At 45.2% G+C, this 15,948-nt stretch overlaps 1 protein-coding gene across 5 annotated transcripts in view; it reads right to left on the bottom strand.

Annotated features, from left to right (window-relative positions):
• The window catches only part of Deup1 (deuterosome assembly protein 1), a 54,601-nt gene that overhangs the window by 20,563 nt on the left and 18,090 nt on the right, over positions 1-15,948 (bottom strand). For 3 of the 5 annotated variants that reach the window (XM_052189060.1, XM_052189061.1, XM_052189064.1), the window contains 3 exons: positions 12,444-12,589; positions 6,346-6,451; positions 1,383-1,577 (listed from right to left, as the gene is read on the bottom strand). In XM_052189060.1, the coding sequence (XP_052045020.1) occupies positions 1,383-1,577; positions 6,346-6,451; positions 12,444-12,589 (447 nt within the window). The remainder of the gene's footprint in view (positions 1-1,382; positions 1,578-6,345; positions 6,452-12,443; positions 12,590-15,948) is intronic. The other 2 variants (XM_052189062.1, XM_052189063.1) reach the window with 1 other exon arrangement.

The raw sequence follows: 15,948 nt of genomic DNA, 5'->3' as shown, positions 1-15,948 counted from the left end.
TTGAGGGGCACAGCTGTCCCTATCTTAAGCCCACCCCTGCCTCTCTTCCTGTTTGAGCAGTGTGGAATTTAAAACACTTAAATCATAATTTATTTTTTCCCTACCAAATCTGAAATTCCATTTCTCATGTATAGGAATTATAATCACAATTAAGAAAAACCTTCTTGAAAATTCTCTTGCCCATTACACTTCTGCAACACCCAGTTAACATTTACAGTAAGCAGTACATGGCTTTCAGTGTTTAATTCGTTCCTTCTGGTGTTCTGGCCGCGCTCCTTTGTGTGCCTTTCCCTGATGTTGTCTACCTGAATGTTGGGAGGACAGACTCGTGCCTCCACACCTGGCCTGCTCTTTTGTATATCTAAGGCTCATTTCTATATAAAACTCTTGCGTTAAAAATATTTACTTTGTGAAATATAAGATATACGCCCATTGACAAAGTCTGGGAAACATGGTGGTATGAAGATGAAACGGGAGTGGTTCTTGTGCAGCTGCCCCTGACCATCTGTGAGGTGCCCTGCTGTGCAGTGCCCTGTGCTGGCTCCCCTGTGTGGTCAAACAGGTCAGTCTGCGGCCTCTGGCTGGAGGAAGGCCCAATTTTTCCTGTTTTTGTAAACACACAAGATTGAACTGCTCTTATGGAAATTGTCTTGATTCGTGTTCTGTGTTCTGAAATCCCCTAGACTTAGAGGGAAAAAGGCCATAAAGCCTGTGCTGTCAAAAGCAGGCCACAAATTGTCAGAAAGCAAGGAAGTGAAAGAATAAATAGGGAGGAAGGCAGGGGCGAGCATCCCTTGCTGGGTTTTAACGTGGAACCTCAAGACCTCTGCTTGTCTCTGAGGACTCTGCTGCGCGCTGAGTGGATGTCTAGTAACTATGTACTGATTTGTATGTTGTTTTTATGCTTTATGTTTATATGTTTTTATGTTGTTGCCTCCATGTTTAAAACACTACCAGCAATCTATTAAATGGTGTTTGGATGTGTGTGTGTGGGGGGGGGGGGAGGGCGGTGATTCTAGCAAGCTGGAATTGCTTTCTAAAAAAGACAGTTTAGCGGAAAGGTCCTATAGCAAATGAGTGAGGGGGGAACAGGGCAGTGTGATCTGGGAAGACAGCTGAAGGATCTTGGCATGTGACAGATCATGTGCGTGCGTGTGTATGTGTGTGTGTGTTTGTGTGTGTATGTGTGTGTGCGCACATGTGCGCACCGTCTAGTAGGTCCCTAGTGTGTCTTTGATGGTACTTTGTCCACGGCACAGGGTTTTATGAGGTGAGGCTCATACACTGACCAAGCACCGAGGCGGTTAACAGACAGGAGCGAGGCTAGGATGTGCAGGAGCAGGAGCCAGCCCCAGAGAGTGCTCTCCCACACGCACACATACCTGTTGCTTTGCTAACATTTTTTCTTTTATTTCTAATTCTATCTTTAGCTGTCTTTCCAGAAGGGCAGCTTTCTTCATGACAGTTGCTATAGTGACTTCCTTCTGATGAAGTTCCTGGGTGAGTTCGGAGATCTCATTCCTCATCCGCTCCTGTTCGGAGCACAGGCCTTCCTCCTGATAGAGCTGGCTTCTCATCTGGGGAGAGGAAGTAGAGACTTGAGCAGCCCCTCCCTCGCAGAGCAGCTGCAGCCGGCTTGTGCTGGACTCTGCCTTAGTCCTGCTGCCCAGGAAGGCCCGCGGCCCAGGCCAGCCTACTTCTGGTCATTGCTAACCAACAAGGGCACCTGGAGTCAGTTTCCTCCCAACCCCCAAAGCCTCACCGTGGCCTTATTGTCACCTGCAGTGTCCCTGCTGACTCAGCTTTCCGGCAGACTTGACAGAAACTGTTACTAAGTGCTTTATTGTGTTTTTGAGGCAGGGTCTACCTGCACAGCCTATCTTTGGCTCCTCATGTTCTGGCCTCTGAAGTTCTGGGAACATGGGTGTACACCTCAAAGTCTGGCCATCATCACCTTCTTTATGGAGAAACAGTGACCTAAGGAGGGTAAGCAGCTTGCTTGAATCATACAAAGGGACCGTGCCAGACTCTAGACCGGAACTCATGGTCCTTGGCTATATTTACATATATATTTTTTTTTTAAATGAAAGAAGCATAAATCCTGCAGTGACAGCAGCGACTCCACACTAGGTCTCAGAACCATGCTGTAGCACACTAAGCTTAATGTGTTGGTAGGAATGTCTTACTGGCCTCTCAACCCCTTAGAGCCCGCCACCATCTTCACTCGCTTGTCTTTTAGTAACAGAACCTGTGGGACTTGGACCCCTCACCACCCTCAGCCAGCAGCAGCCCAGGCCACCCTCTCCGAGCCTCTGCTCTCTCCCCATTGCTCACACCTTGACACACCCTGTTCACACCATTGCTCACACCTTGCCCCACCCTGTTCACACTCCCTGGCATTGGTTTAAAGATCTGACTCATTGCTTCTCACTTTTGAGAGTCACAGATAATTTACCCTCTCTCAGAACACACACATACCGGGCAGGGGGAGAAAAACAAATATATATCACAGGGTAGTAATTGCTGTTTGAGGGGGGATGTCCTGGAGGGTGTGTAACCCCAGTGTGGGAGGTGTATAAGGATGGTCTTCCCAGAGGAGAGGTCATCACACAAAATACTGAGGGAAAGATGGAAGCCAGAGAGGCAGGGCACAGGCTCCCTGCCGAGGGTGGGGCAGAGGGTGGGGCCGGGAGCCAGGTGTGTAGAACTCGTGTTCTGATCAACCGTGCCCTAAGAGACAAAGTCAGAGAGGGAGTCAAGAAAATCCACAAAGAACCTTCCATATTCAGACATTTAAAGGTGACAAGAGGCTATACTTCCTCTTTAAAAGTTCAGTATACATCTCTAAAGGAATAAGGGTCTCTCCGCTCCTGTCTGTCTTCCTCTTTCTTCCCAGAACCCCATGTTAGCATCTTAATGACTTCTATAGTGATGGAGTTCTATAAAAGTTCTATAGAAGAACAGACTAGTTCTTCTATATCACCAAATATTTTTCAGGCAGAATTCGGATGTGAAATTGTCCCAAATCTCCAATGCTTTTCAAGTCTGTGAAACTGGATTAGGATCTCACCAGACCTGCCCAGTTCTTTCTGCCCACTCTGGTCTGTCTTTGTGTCTGTGGCTTTTCATCCAATCCTGTAATCGTGTTCTAGTTACAGTTCTCATGAAAGGCTGTCACTTTCTAAAATGTGTGCTCCCATCCATCACGGGTTACAGCCAGGGTTCAGGATTGACCCCTAGGGGAAGAAGATGAACTAATGCAGAGTACCTGCGTCCCAGGCTGGGTACCATCCATTCCTTATCTGGTCCTGCAATTGCTAAGATTAGAAATATGACTTAGACACCACATGGTCTTAACTTTGCCAATCAGCAAACAGGAACCAGGAGCCGGTTGTCTAGCTCCCCAAAGAAAGAGTCTCAGAGATGGGGTCTAACCCCAGTGTATGTTATGAGTCTCTTTAAATTACATGTGCTTGCCTGTGCACGTGCATGCCATGGCACATGTGTGGAGGTGCAGGGAACTCACAGGTGTCGGTCCCCTCCTCCACCGTGAGTCTCGGGCATGGAACTCAGGTTACAGGCTTAGCTGCAAGCCTCTCTACCTGTTGTCCACCTGGCTCACTCCCTCTGAGTCTCTTTGGTCCCCACCCCCTTTATTTTTCCTCCTGACAGTTTCTTTGGTGAACCAGCCATATTGTTCTGCAGTTTGACAGTCTGGATTTTACTGTTTATGTCCCTGTGGTATATATTTTCACACAAGCCTCTTAAAGATGAAACTCAGAAAATTAAGACAATAAATATGCTATTCTGAAAGAGGATTAAGGATTTTTTTTATTAGTTTACAGTGGTTAGATATTAAAACAATATGCTTTTCCATGAAGTGTGCTTCTAAATGAAATTGATTTATCTGTGCTTCCAATGACATGGCTTTTTTTTAATTGTGAATTTTATAACCAAACAAGTGAATCAAAACAGCTCTGTACCCACAAAAGAAAAGCCACTCGGAAAGTTCATAATGCATGACCCGCAATAGTGTTAGCACAACGGAAGGGAAAGGCTCTTTACAGATACTTCTGGAAGCTGCAGCTCGTGCCCTCAGCCATCCACTGCTGCTGCAGAGCGCAGCTGCCTGGGCGGCCATGACATGGAGCATCTGTGCCTTGGCTTCTCCTTCACCTCAGAGTCCCCCTCAGACAGGATCCGGATTTTACTCTCTAGTCCTGACTTTGTCAGATGCCTCTGAGGTCCAGGAGACTGTAATCATACGTGACACTAGGCTCTCCTTTTACCATGACACAGTCTTGTGGAATGGCAGAAAAGAGCAGGCTTTAAAAGTTTACATAGACATATACATGTACATGTACATATACATACACATATATACACACACATATAAAAATTATATATAATTATAATTAATAATTATAATTAATAATTATATATATAAATATATATATATTTGTTTTTTTGAGTCATGGTTTCTCTGTGTAGCCATGGTTGTCCTGGAACTCACTGGAACTCACTCTGTAGACCTCAGATTCATAGGGGTCTGCCTACTTCTGCCTCCCAAATACTGGAACTAAAGGCTTGTGACACCACTGTCCAGCTGAAAGTTATATTTTTAAAAATCAGTAAGATTATGTGGTATTGGTGTTTAAAACAGGAAAACCGGAAGGAAATGACAGTTGCTCTATAACAAATTTCCTAGGCCGAACCTGTATACGTTCTCAGACACCCAGCTCTGCCAGGATCAGCCTTTAAGGGATGGAAGCTAGAGTCAGGGTCTTGATATGTAGCTTACATTGGCTTCAGGCTTGTGGCAATCCTCCTGCCTTGACCTCCACAAATATTGGGATTATTTGCGTGAATTACTACAACTAGGTAAGATCTTTCCTTCCAATGTATTCCTATTGAAACTGATAAAATAATTACTAGGGAGGTGCATTGGTTGTAGAAGAATGAAAAGCCCATGGATAGGGGGCTGGAGAGATGGCTCAGTGGTAAAGAGCACCGACTGCTCTTCTGAAGGTCCTGAGTTCAAATCCCAGCAATCACATGGTGGCTCACAACCATCTGTAACAAGATCTGACGCCCTCTTCTAGTGTGTCTGAAGACAGCTACAGTGTACTTACATATCATAAATAAATAAATCTTTGAAAAAAAAAGAAAAGCCCCTGGATAAACCCTCCTCATCCTAGGTTTTTAGCTCCTGGCAAAGTACTTGGTCCTTGCTAGGCTCTTAGAAATGTAGGTGTGGCCCCAACCATCAGTAGCCTACATCTGTCAGGTGAACCTCTGAGCCAGGTCCTGTTCTCAGAATGTAATTTGTATTAGTTCAAGAATTTTAACAATGTAGTCTCTGGGATAAGAGAGCCTACATTCAAAACTAGTGTCCATCAGTTATTATCTGTGTAATATGGGGGAATCTCTTCAACTTCTCTGCGTCTTAGTTTTCTCAAAGGCAAAAAGAGGATGATAGAGAATCCATTTTATAAGATGATGTTAAATCCTCTGGGCAGTGTCCTTGGCACAGGGTAAGAGCCACTAGAGTGTCAGCAGGCATTGGCTCATTTCACAGCCTTCATAACCTCAGGGTGGTAGAAGTTGTGTAACTATTTCCTCTGAGTTGAAACATTCTCTTTTGTACAGAAAGCAGAGCTGGTGAGGCTCAGGAAACTAACAAAACACATGGCAAGGTAAGGTTGGGAAAGCCCAGGCACTGCTGTAAGCAGTCAACAGTTGCTGGGACCAGGGGACTGCAGTGAACGGTGGCGGCCAGGAGCCCCAGGGATCAGTTTCTGTGCTGTGTGACTCTTCCTGCATGGGCTTCTCAATGATGCTGCTGCCTCTGAATCCCACACAATTCTGTAAGTACACACACACACACACACACACACACACACCGCCTCCTTCTGAAGGCAGCAAACTCATTGGTTTACCAGATGAGCCTTGAGTATAGTCCTCCGTTGGCCTGCCTATAGTCAGTGTTCCATCTGGAGTGATAGACATTTGTAGATACAACCCAATAGACACAATCCAAACAGTACTAACCATGTCCCAGATGAGGGCCCTTAGCCAAGGCGTGCAGGCGGGTCGGCCCCCCCACCCCCCAGGCCTCCCATGCGCTGAGCACATCCACACTGAATTCTCCCCATAACTGAAGATATGTGTTCACACAGAATGTCAGAATTTACCACTTGGCAGATAATTACTTTTGGAGAAAATACAGCAGGAAAAGGAAAGGAGGCTGAAGGAAGATCTCAGAGCCAACTTTATGCAGAGACATAAAACTGGGAGAGAATGGATCTGCAGACCTGGGAGAATGGATCTCGGTGTATTCCTTACCTTGTTCAATTCCTTTTCATGATTGGGGTGATCTGAGACCATTGGAAACAACTCCTTCCTTTTCCTTTCTGTTTCTTTAGTAGAAGGGGAATATGATGACTCAACTCTACAAATTACAAATAAAGCAGGTGACACTTAAGCTTACCTTGGTGGGTTGGTAATTATATTGTTAGTGTAGATCACACACTGAAGTACACACACACACATGCTGTAGAGATATATTGTTATATAATTGACAATGCAGCTAACTAAAAAAAAAAAAAAAAAAAAAAAGCAAATCCTAATAATTCCAATCCTGGCAGTATTTCTGTCTTTGAGTGAGTACAGTTTTAATGGGGGAAAGGGAGTTAATCGGTAATTTATTATATATTAAAATGAGCATAAACATTTTTAAGGATATGTATTTATATAATTTGTGCATATGAGTACTTTGTGTGTGTGCCTGTACACCAGAAGAGGGTGTTGGATCTCATTACAGATGGTTGTGAGCCACCATGTGATTGCTGGGAATTGAACTCAGGGCCTGCGGAAGAGCAGCCAGTGCTCTTAACCCTTGAGCCTTCTCTCCAGGCCCCTATGGATAAGATTTTTGAATATGAAGAAAAGACTGCTTTCTGTAATAAAAGAGCATGGGTGCCTAACCGGAAATAAACTCAACTGCTGATCTGATGCATCAAGGCAAAGAAACATGTCAGAAGAGTGAGCGTGGGGGGCACACAGTCCACAGACGTGCTCAACATGAGGACATCTGACCTTGTGGCCTGGAAGGAAGCTCAAATGTGCCATTTTTTTTTTTTTTTGGCTATTTACTTGAAAAAACGGGATGGTAGCCATTTGCTAATGCTGAGGTGGGGCAGTGAGGGAGTGGAAACTCCCAGGAGAAGAATGACCCCGACCCCTGTGATGCTCAGAGAAGCCCAGCTGGGAGAGGCAGTTTCCTAGAGGGCAAGCCAGAACCAATCAGTGAAACACAAAGTTGAATGCCAGGAGGGAGGGGCAACAGCTGTACAAGTTAGGTGAGGCCACCACTGTAGCCTGCTGGGACTCACTAGGAGTCACCTGTGAGTGTAACTGGCTCTCCAGAGATGTTCTGAGGGGGTTCCCAATATTCAAAACACAAACTACACAAAAGCAAACCACAGCTCCAAATCTCAGTGATGGCGGAGAGGGAATTAATTTAAAGATTGGAAATAAAGGAGCTCTCAAAAGGTGCAGAGTCGTGGATCCCCTCAGGGTACAGGGATTTCTAAGCCGGACTGACCTTTCTGACCATCACAGCTATCATACCCCTCCCCCACTCTGCCCCAACACACACTGCCACTATTGGGCTTCCTTAGCCCAGCAGAGCTTACGAGTGCCATCACCACTGCTGAGTACTCCTCCTGGAAGAGCTGCTATCAGCCTTTGTGAGTGTCAGCCTCTTCCCTGTATGTGCAAGTGAACATGCTTCTCGTATGACCAGTGTACACACTACATATTATTTCTCCATAGCACCAGAGTATGCACTGTATATTACTTTTCCTTATCATCTGAGTATACACTTCATGTTATTGTCCAGTGTCCTTGTGTTTCTCACTGAGTTATGCATTCTTCTGAAGCATCAATTTCTAAGTAGTCTTAAAAATTTCCACTAAGTGAGATTTGGAAAGGGGGAAAGCAATGCTCCCATTTCTAGATTTTTACCAAGCATTCTCAAGGGCTGCAGTACTGAACCAGCCATGTTTTGTGGTGGACTTGACAAGTCCACTGAGTGAATGGAAATCATGCGATTCCTGTGTGGACAGGTGCAAAGAAATGAGGTCATGCTAATGCAAACAGATAAAGGATGGTATGGTTTTCTGTTTAGGGAAAGGACATTAGAATTATTTCTTAAATGCAGATCCATTCTTATCTCCTTGTACTAAGCTCAATCCAAGTGGATCAAGGACCTCCACATAAAACCAGACACATTGAAACTAATAGAAAAGAAACTGGGGAAGACCCTTGAGCACATGGGCACAGGGGGAAATTTCCTGAACAGAACACCAATAGCTTATGCTCTAAGATCAAGAATTGACAAATGGGGCTTCATAAAGCTACAAAGTTTCTGTAAGGAAAAGGACACTGTCAAAAGGACAAAACAGCAGCCAACAAATTTGGAAAAGATCTTTACCAACCCTACATCCAACAGAGGCCTAATGTCCAATATATACAAAGAACTCAAGAAGTTAGACTCCAGAGAGCCAAATAACCCTATTAAAAATGGGGTACAGAGCTAAACAAAGATTTTTCACCTGAGCAATATCGAATGGCTGAGAAGCACCTAAAGAAATGTTCAACATCCTTAGTCATCAGGGAAATGCAAATCAAAACAATCCTGAGATTTCACCTCACACCAATCAGAATGGCTAAGATCAAAAACTCAAGGGAAAGCAGGTGCTGGCGAGGATGTGGAGAAAGAGGAACACTCCTCCACTGCTGGTGGGGTTGCAAGCTGGTACAACAACTCTGGAAATCAGCTGGCAGGTCCTCAGAAAACTGGGCATGATACTACTGGAGGACCCCGCTATACCACTCCTGGGCATATACCCAGAGGATTCCCCAGCATGTAATAAGAACACATGCTCCACTATGTTCATAGCAGCCTTATTTATAATAGCCAGAAGCTGGAAAGAACCCAGATATCCCTCAATGGAGGAATGGATACAGACAATGTGGTATATTTACACTATGGAATACTACTCAGCTATTAAAAACAATGAATTCATGAAATTCTTAGGCAAGTGGGTGGAACTGGAGAATGTCATCCTGAGTGAGGCGACCCAATCACAAAAGAACACACATGGTATACACTCACTGATAAGTGGGTATTAGCCCAGAAGCTCGGAATACCCAAGACACAATTCACATATCAAATGATGCCCAAGAAGAAGGAAGGAGAGGCCCCTGGTCCTGGAAAGGCTCAGTGCAGCAGTGTAGGGGAATACCAGGACAGGGAAGTGGGAAGGGGTGATTGGGGAACAGGGGGAGGGAAGAGGGCTTATGGGACTTTTGGGAAGGGGGGATCCAGGAAAGGGGAAATCATTTGAAATGTAAATAAAGAATATATTGAATAAAAAAAAGAGAATATAATGGGAAGAATAGTAAAATACATGCAATTTGAAAGAGAGAATCCTGGGGTCTGAAGCATTAAGTTACATGTTGGTAAGGATATAGAGAAAAGAAGGGGCAGTGGGTGGGTGACCTAACACTAAGATCCATTCAAATGCCTTATTTGGGCCTACAAATTAGTAAGCTAATCTCAAAATATAACTTAAAATACAAAACAATTCTGATGGAATTACCTTCCTCCAGCAAACAGTGCAGCTTCAAGAAAGCATGGACCATTATATAAATGTGCAATTTTCCACCCAAGCCCCAGTTTCCAACTAAAACCTCAGAGACTTAATATGAAAAAAAATGCAAAACATATCATCTCGTGGTGTTCTTGCCCTAATGAAGGGAATGGAAAGCTAACAAAATTGACTATCACTGAGAAAGGTTTGGGCCTGAACGGAGGCCTCATCAACCACCACAGCAGTGCTCCTGGCTGCTTCCCCTTAGCAAACCATACAGAGGGGCGGGGTCCAAATGGAAGAAACCCAGGCCACAGACCAGCCAGGCAGCAACCAGACTAAGAGCATCCGAGAAGTGCAGCAGGGAAGATGAAAGCCAGAGTCTGACGCAGTAGAAAGCTGTAACCCTCAACACATGGCATCATCGAGTCTCAGAAGGAACATCTGAGGAGTCCCTCCAAACCGGAAGGACATAGTTTGGAGACTAAAATGTTCATCCACTTTGACAGAAGACAGGGAAGACTTTGGATTGGCCTGATATGTAGGTACCATGTACTGAAGCACACCTGGCTACGCTTGGACAGAACATTATTAATTTTGTCCCTTTGTTGCTTATGGCTAGACTGGAACTCACTCTGTAGACCAGGCTGGGCTAGAACTCACAGACAGCTGCCTGCTCTGCCTCCCTAGTATTCAGATTTAAAGGCATGCACCACCATGCCTGGCCGGACATTGGCATTTATTTTTAAGATTCATTTTTATTTTATGCATATGGGCATTCTGTCTCCACGCATGTCTGTGCACCATATGTGTGTATAGTGCCAGCACAGGTCTGAAGAGGACATTGGACCCTCTGGAACTAGAGCTACAGAGGTTATGAGCTGCCACGTGAGTCTTTTGGAAGATCTGTCTTTGCTCCTAACTACTGAGCTATCTCTCCATGTTACCACATCCTACAACTTTGAAGAACTCATTAGTGCCTGAAAAGCAATAGCAATTATCTTTAAGTAAAATAGATCACTTAGCTATTCAGAGGTTTAGAAACCATATTTGTTTCATTAGCTTTCTGATTCTTAGAAGAAAGTTCCACACCAGTGAATTGTTAAAGAAATCAGGCCATCTCTTCAAAACCTCAAATACTGAGAATTCTCAGAAGACCCACTTTTTGGAGGATATGCGATATATGCCTACTCGTAAGGAGGGAAAAACTGGTGTTAATAATAACTTTAAGAAGAGATTTATTTTATTTTAATTTATGTGTATATATGTATGTCTATGTACATGAGTGCCCTCAGAGGACAGGGGCACCAGATCGCCTGGAAGTGTGGTTACAAGTGGTTGTGAGCCATCTAACATTGGTTTTGGGGACTGACCTAGGTTCCTCTGGAGGAGCAGCAAGGTCCCTTAACCACTGAGCCATCCATCTAGGACAAGCGAGGACTCCTTCTATGGATCTACAGGTCATGAGTGCAGAGGTGTAGTTACCATACAGAGGGGCGGGGTCCAAATGGAAGAAACCCAGGCCACAGACCAGCCAGGCAGCAGCCTCAGAAGTGAAAAGGTTAGCATCATGCTGATAGGCAAACAAGGTAGATGCAATTAGAATGAATAATAAATCCAGTTTCTCTGCAGATCTATAATTAAACACCAGCTCTACACTGTTGTTTCTACTGAAATGCACTCTATCCTAAAGACTGCATCTGAATTGAACTTTATTCTAATTCAAATATGAAGGCCTCATACGCATACACACATCCTGCAATACATCCTTTACACACATGCATGCTACACACACATGTCCTGCATACACATCCTGCATACACACACATCCTGCATACAAACATCCTGCACACACATACCCTGCACACACATCCTGCACATACACATCCTGTACACACATACATCCTGCACACACACACATCATTTACACACCTACATCCTGCACACACACACATCCTTCACACACCTACATCCTGCACACAAACTCATCCTGCACACACATACATCCTGCACACACACACATCATTCACACACCTACATCCTGCACACACACACATCCTTCACACACCTACATCCTGCACACACACTCATCCTGCACACACACTCATCCTGCACACATACACACATCCTGCACCCACACACATCCTGCACACACACATCCTGCACACATACATACATCCTGAACACATACATCCTGCACACATACATACATCCTGCACACATACATCCTGCACACACATACATCACACACACACACCCTGCACACACATACATCCTGCACACACATACATCACACACACACTCTGCACACACATACATCCTGCACACACACATTCTGCACACACACACCCTGCACACACACACACACACACACGTCCTGCACACATACATACATCCTGCACACATATACATCCCGCACACACACTCTGCACACACACACACATCCTGTACACACACACACACACACACACACACACATCTTGCATATAAACATCCTGCACAGACACATCCTGCACACACACATCCTGCACAGACACATCTTGCACACACACATCCTGCACACACACACACACATCCTGCACACAAACATCCTGCACACAAACATCCTGCACACACACATCTTACACACACATACATCCTGCACACATACATCCTGCATACACACACCCTGCACACACACACACACACATCCTGCACACATACATCCTGAATACACACATGTCCTGCACACACACATCCTGCTTTGAGAGGCTCCTCTGCTATCTTCCAGCATGAGAACTGTACCTTTTCCTGTTATCTTGAGCAGTCTGCAATTCTCCCATTTTCAGCAGTTCCCTATGCAAGTGCAGTCTTTCCATTTCTATAATCCTCAGGAGATCATCTCGTGATTGTAACTCATTCTTCACCTCTGACAGTCCTGCTTCCATGGCCTGCATTAATAATTTTTGATGTTCACTTTAGAATTATGATGCACAATACATTAAAAAAACACTTAGCATCTACCTCTTAAAACAACACAGTCTTTGCTCTTGGTTGCCCTCTAGATCCTGCTGCTGAAGTATGTACTTTGATTGCAAGACACAGGGAAATGAAACTGGTGGCTTCCTCCCTGCTGGATAGCTTTCACAGCACTAGAATGTGCTCTTCAGGCTGCAGGGAGAAAAATCATCAATGGTCTAACGCAATGGACAACCCTGAATCATACTAACATGCCAGGCGCTGTGTGCCTGCTGCTGCAATAGTGGCATGGACACTATGGGGATAACCAGTCACTGCAATAGTGGCATGGACGCTATGGACATAACCAGTCACTGCAATAGTGGCATGGACGCTATGGGGATAACCAGTCACTGCAATAGTGGCATGGGCGCTATGGGGATAACCAGTCACTGCAACAGTGGCATGGACGCTATGGGGATAACCAGTCACATCGGGATTTGAGGCTTGCTCCACAGGAAGGAATTCACGCCTGGGATTGTAAACCTAGTAAAAAGTCCACAGGCGATGGGGAGATCATAAGTCCTAGGGAAGAAGCTACTACTGTTACTTTACTAAACACACATGTCGTTGAACCGCCTTCTGAATATTTGTTTATATCTGTAAGTTAGTAGCAATGTTCTCAACCTTGGTCAGAGAAGCTTCTTTTGGCTGAGGGCAGTGCTTGTTGAGAGACTTGTTCCTGGACCAAATGCTGAAAGTAAGTCACAGTGGGTGCTCAGCCTTAAGGGGGACATGATGCCACCCACCCCCTTTAGTCTCAGGAAGAGTTCCTTGGCACGGTGTGTAGTGGATGCGGCATCACTGTTGTACCCGAGAATTCATAGTAGCTGTGGTTATCTGCGCAAGACAGGGCCTGTCGGCCTTCCATTCAAGATGAGAGGAAGCTCTTGAGGCCTCACTGCTTCAGAAGCTACTGGTTGTTAATGGCTACTGGGGAGGGGAAGTCATTTTCTCCCATGGTGTAGCCACAGGCAAGGTGCCTGGGTTCTGATAAGTAAAGCCATACCCATGCTTATGCAAGCAATCCTAACGAAACCCACAAGGTCGCAGTCTCTCTCTCTCTCTCTCTCTCTCTCTCTCTCTCTCTCAATCTCTCTCTCTCTCTCTCTCTCTCTCTCTCTCTCTCACACACACACACACACACACACATACACACACATACACACACACACAGACACACACAGACACACACACACACTTTCTCTGTCTCACACATGCTCATATGAACTCCCCCACCCTGTTTCACTCATGCACAACACTACTTCCCCCTCACAATACACACACATACTCACACACAAACATACACACACTCACATAGACATACACTGACACACAGATATACCCACACACACTCACACACTTACACACATGCACTCAGATGCACACACATTAACATACACATACTGACATACATACTCACTCCCACATTCATACACACCCATTCAGTCATACACATGACACACATACTCATGCTCACACTGACCCACACACTCATATGCACACACACTGACACACACATGGACATTCACACCTACATTCATACACAAACATTGCAGTCACACACACACAAACACAGTCACACACACTGACACACTCATACAGAGACATGAAAGTAGGAAAGGGGCTTATTAGGAAGTGTGAGGGGGAGGGGCCTGAGGGAGAGTGATGATGGGTGAAAACGACCAAATTTCACTATATACATGCATGTAACTGTCAATTTAAAAATTAAAAACACTTACCACCTAAATCAGTGAGCTGCATTTTAAGTAAAGCAGGTTTACTCTTTTCCTTCCCCAGCCTTACAGAGTTTCGCCTCGCCTTTGGACAAATCTTCACTGAGCTCCTCCTACCTTGTGCTAGATACACACGTGATACTCATTGCCCTCAGAGTGTTCACCACTGAGGATAAGGACAAAGAGCAAACAACCAAGCCACCGGCTTCGATGTGCTCACACTGTGTGTGAGCTTGAAGCAGTGATGTCTGAGTAAAGTACAAAGTGTGAGCTCTAGTCAATGCTGGTCCTTTCTGATTAATATAATAGTAAGTAAATGACAGATAATCTTGTGACCAAAGCCATCAGTGTGCTTTCCGGCAGCAGGATGCGTTACAGAAGGAAGGATGCGGTACAGAAGGAAGGATGCGGTACAGAAGGATGCGGTACAGAAGGAAGGATGCCCTTTTCCCCTCCGGCCCCAAGGTGGTGGAGCTATGCTGAAACAACTAGGAAGACCAGTGACCCGTGCTGTTGGTGCACAAGAGGTTTGAGCAGTTCACAGTGAAGCGGAAGCTCAGGACAGGAAGTAAGAGCAGTAGCAGTGGGCGGGGCTCCTCAGAATGGGGGCTTGAGGAGCCCAAAGCAGCAGTGAGAGAACCTGCAGGAGACCCATCTCCTCCTCTCTGGAGCAGGAGCGAAGGAGGCGAGTTCTGCAACAGATTAAGGGGAGCTCAGAGCCTGGCTGTCTTCTGTTGCAAGGGAGGAGGATCGGGGTTATGGACAAGCACTCTGGCAGCCGTTCACAATGCTGTGGGCCCATTTCAGGAGCAGGACCATAGCCTGTTGGGTGATCTGCAGCAGCAGGATGGACAGTTCTCTAGGAATTAAAACACAGTATGCAGCTCCCGTAGCTGGCCTCTCTCCCTCATTAAGTTCCCAGGGCATCTATTCCTGTTTATGGCTGAATTACGTCCTGTTAGTGGCTACACCACATTCTGTTCTATTCAGCAGTTGGTAGGCATTGTGGGTTGGTTCTCCTTTTGGCAATCAGAAGCAGCGATTGCTCCATTTAAATGAGGGGAGTTCTCAGGAACTTTTCTTAAAACAAAAACCAGATTACTGTGCTTTCAGACATGAGTATGATGTCTTCTGAGATTAGCTTCCATGCTCTCTGGTTTCAACAGCAGGGATTTCTCAGAGTTAAAATTTCAAAATCCAGAGACACATAAAACAATAAATTATACAGTAGAAATGCAGTTTACCTTACGAAACAATAAATTATTGTTTACTCTTTAAAAATCAGTTTACCTTGTTTAAATGTCACCTGATATGCCATGCAGTGAATGAAGGACCAGCCTGGGCTTTAAACACAAAGCAGCAGGCAGAGAGTGGGTGTGCCTACTCTGGAGGAGAGGAGGAGGAGGAGGGCCCTAACTCCAGGCTGGGGACCTGCAGGGTCAGGTTGACAGCGAGGTCTGTCCTGTAACTAGAACACATCTGTCTGTGGTGATGAGCATCCAGAAGGAACTCACTGTTTAATGATCCAGAGGCACAGGTGTGAGGATGTATGTTAA

The sequence above is a fragment of the Apodemus sylvaticus genome, chromosome 7, assembly GCF_947179515.1.
Source record: "Apodemus sylvaticus chromosome 7, mApoSyl1.1, whole genome shotgun sequence".
Taxonomy (NCBI): Eukaryota; Metazoa; Chordata; class Mammalia; order Rodentia; family Muridae; genus Apodemus; species Apodemus sylvaticus.
This window is presented reverse-complemented; position numbering and strand designations above follow the sequence as displayed.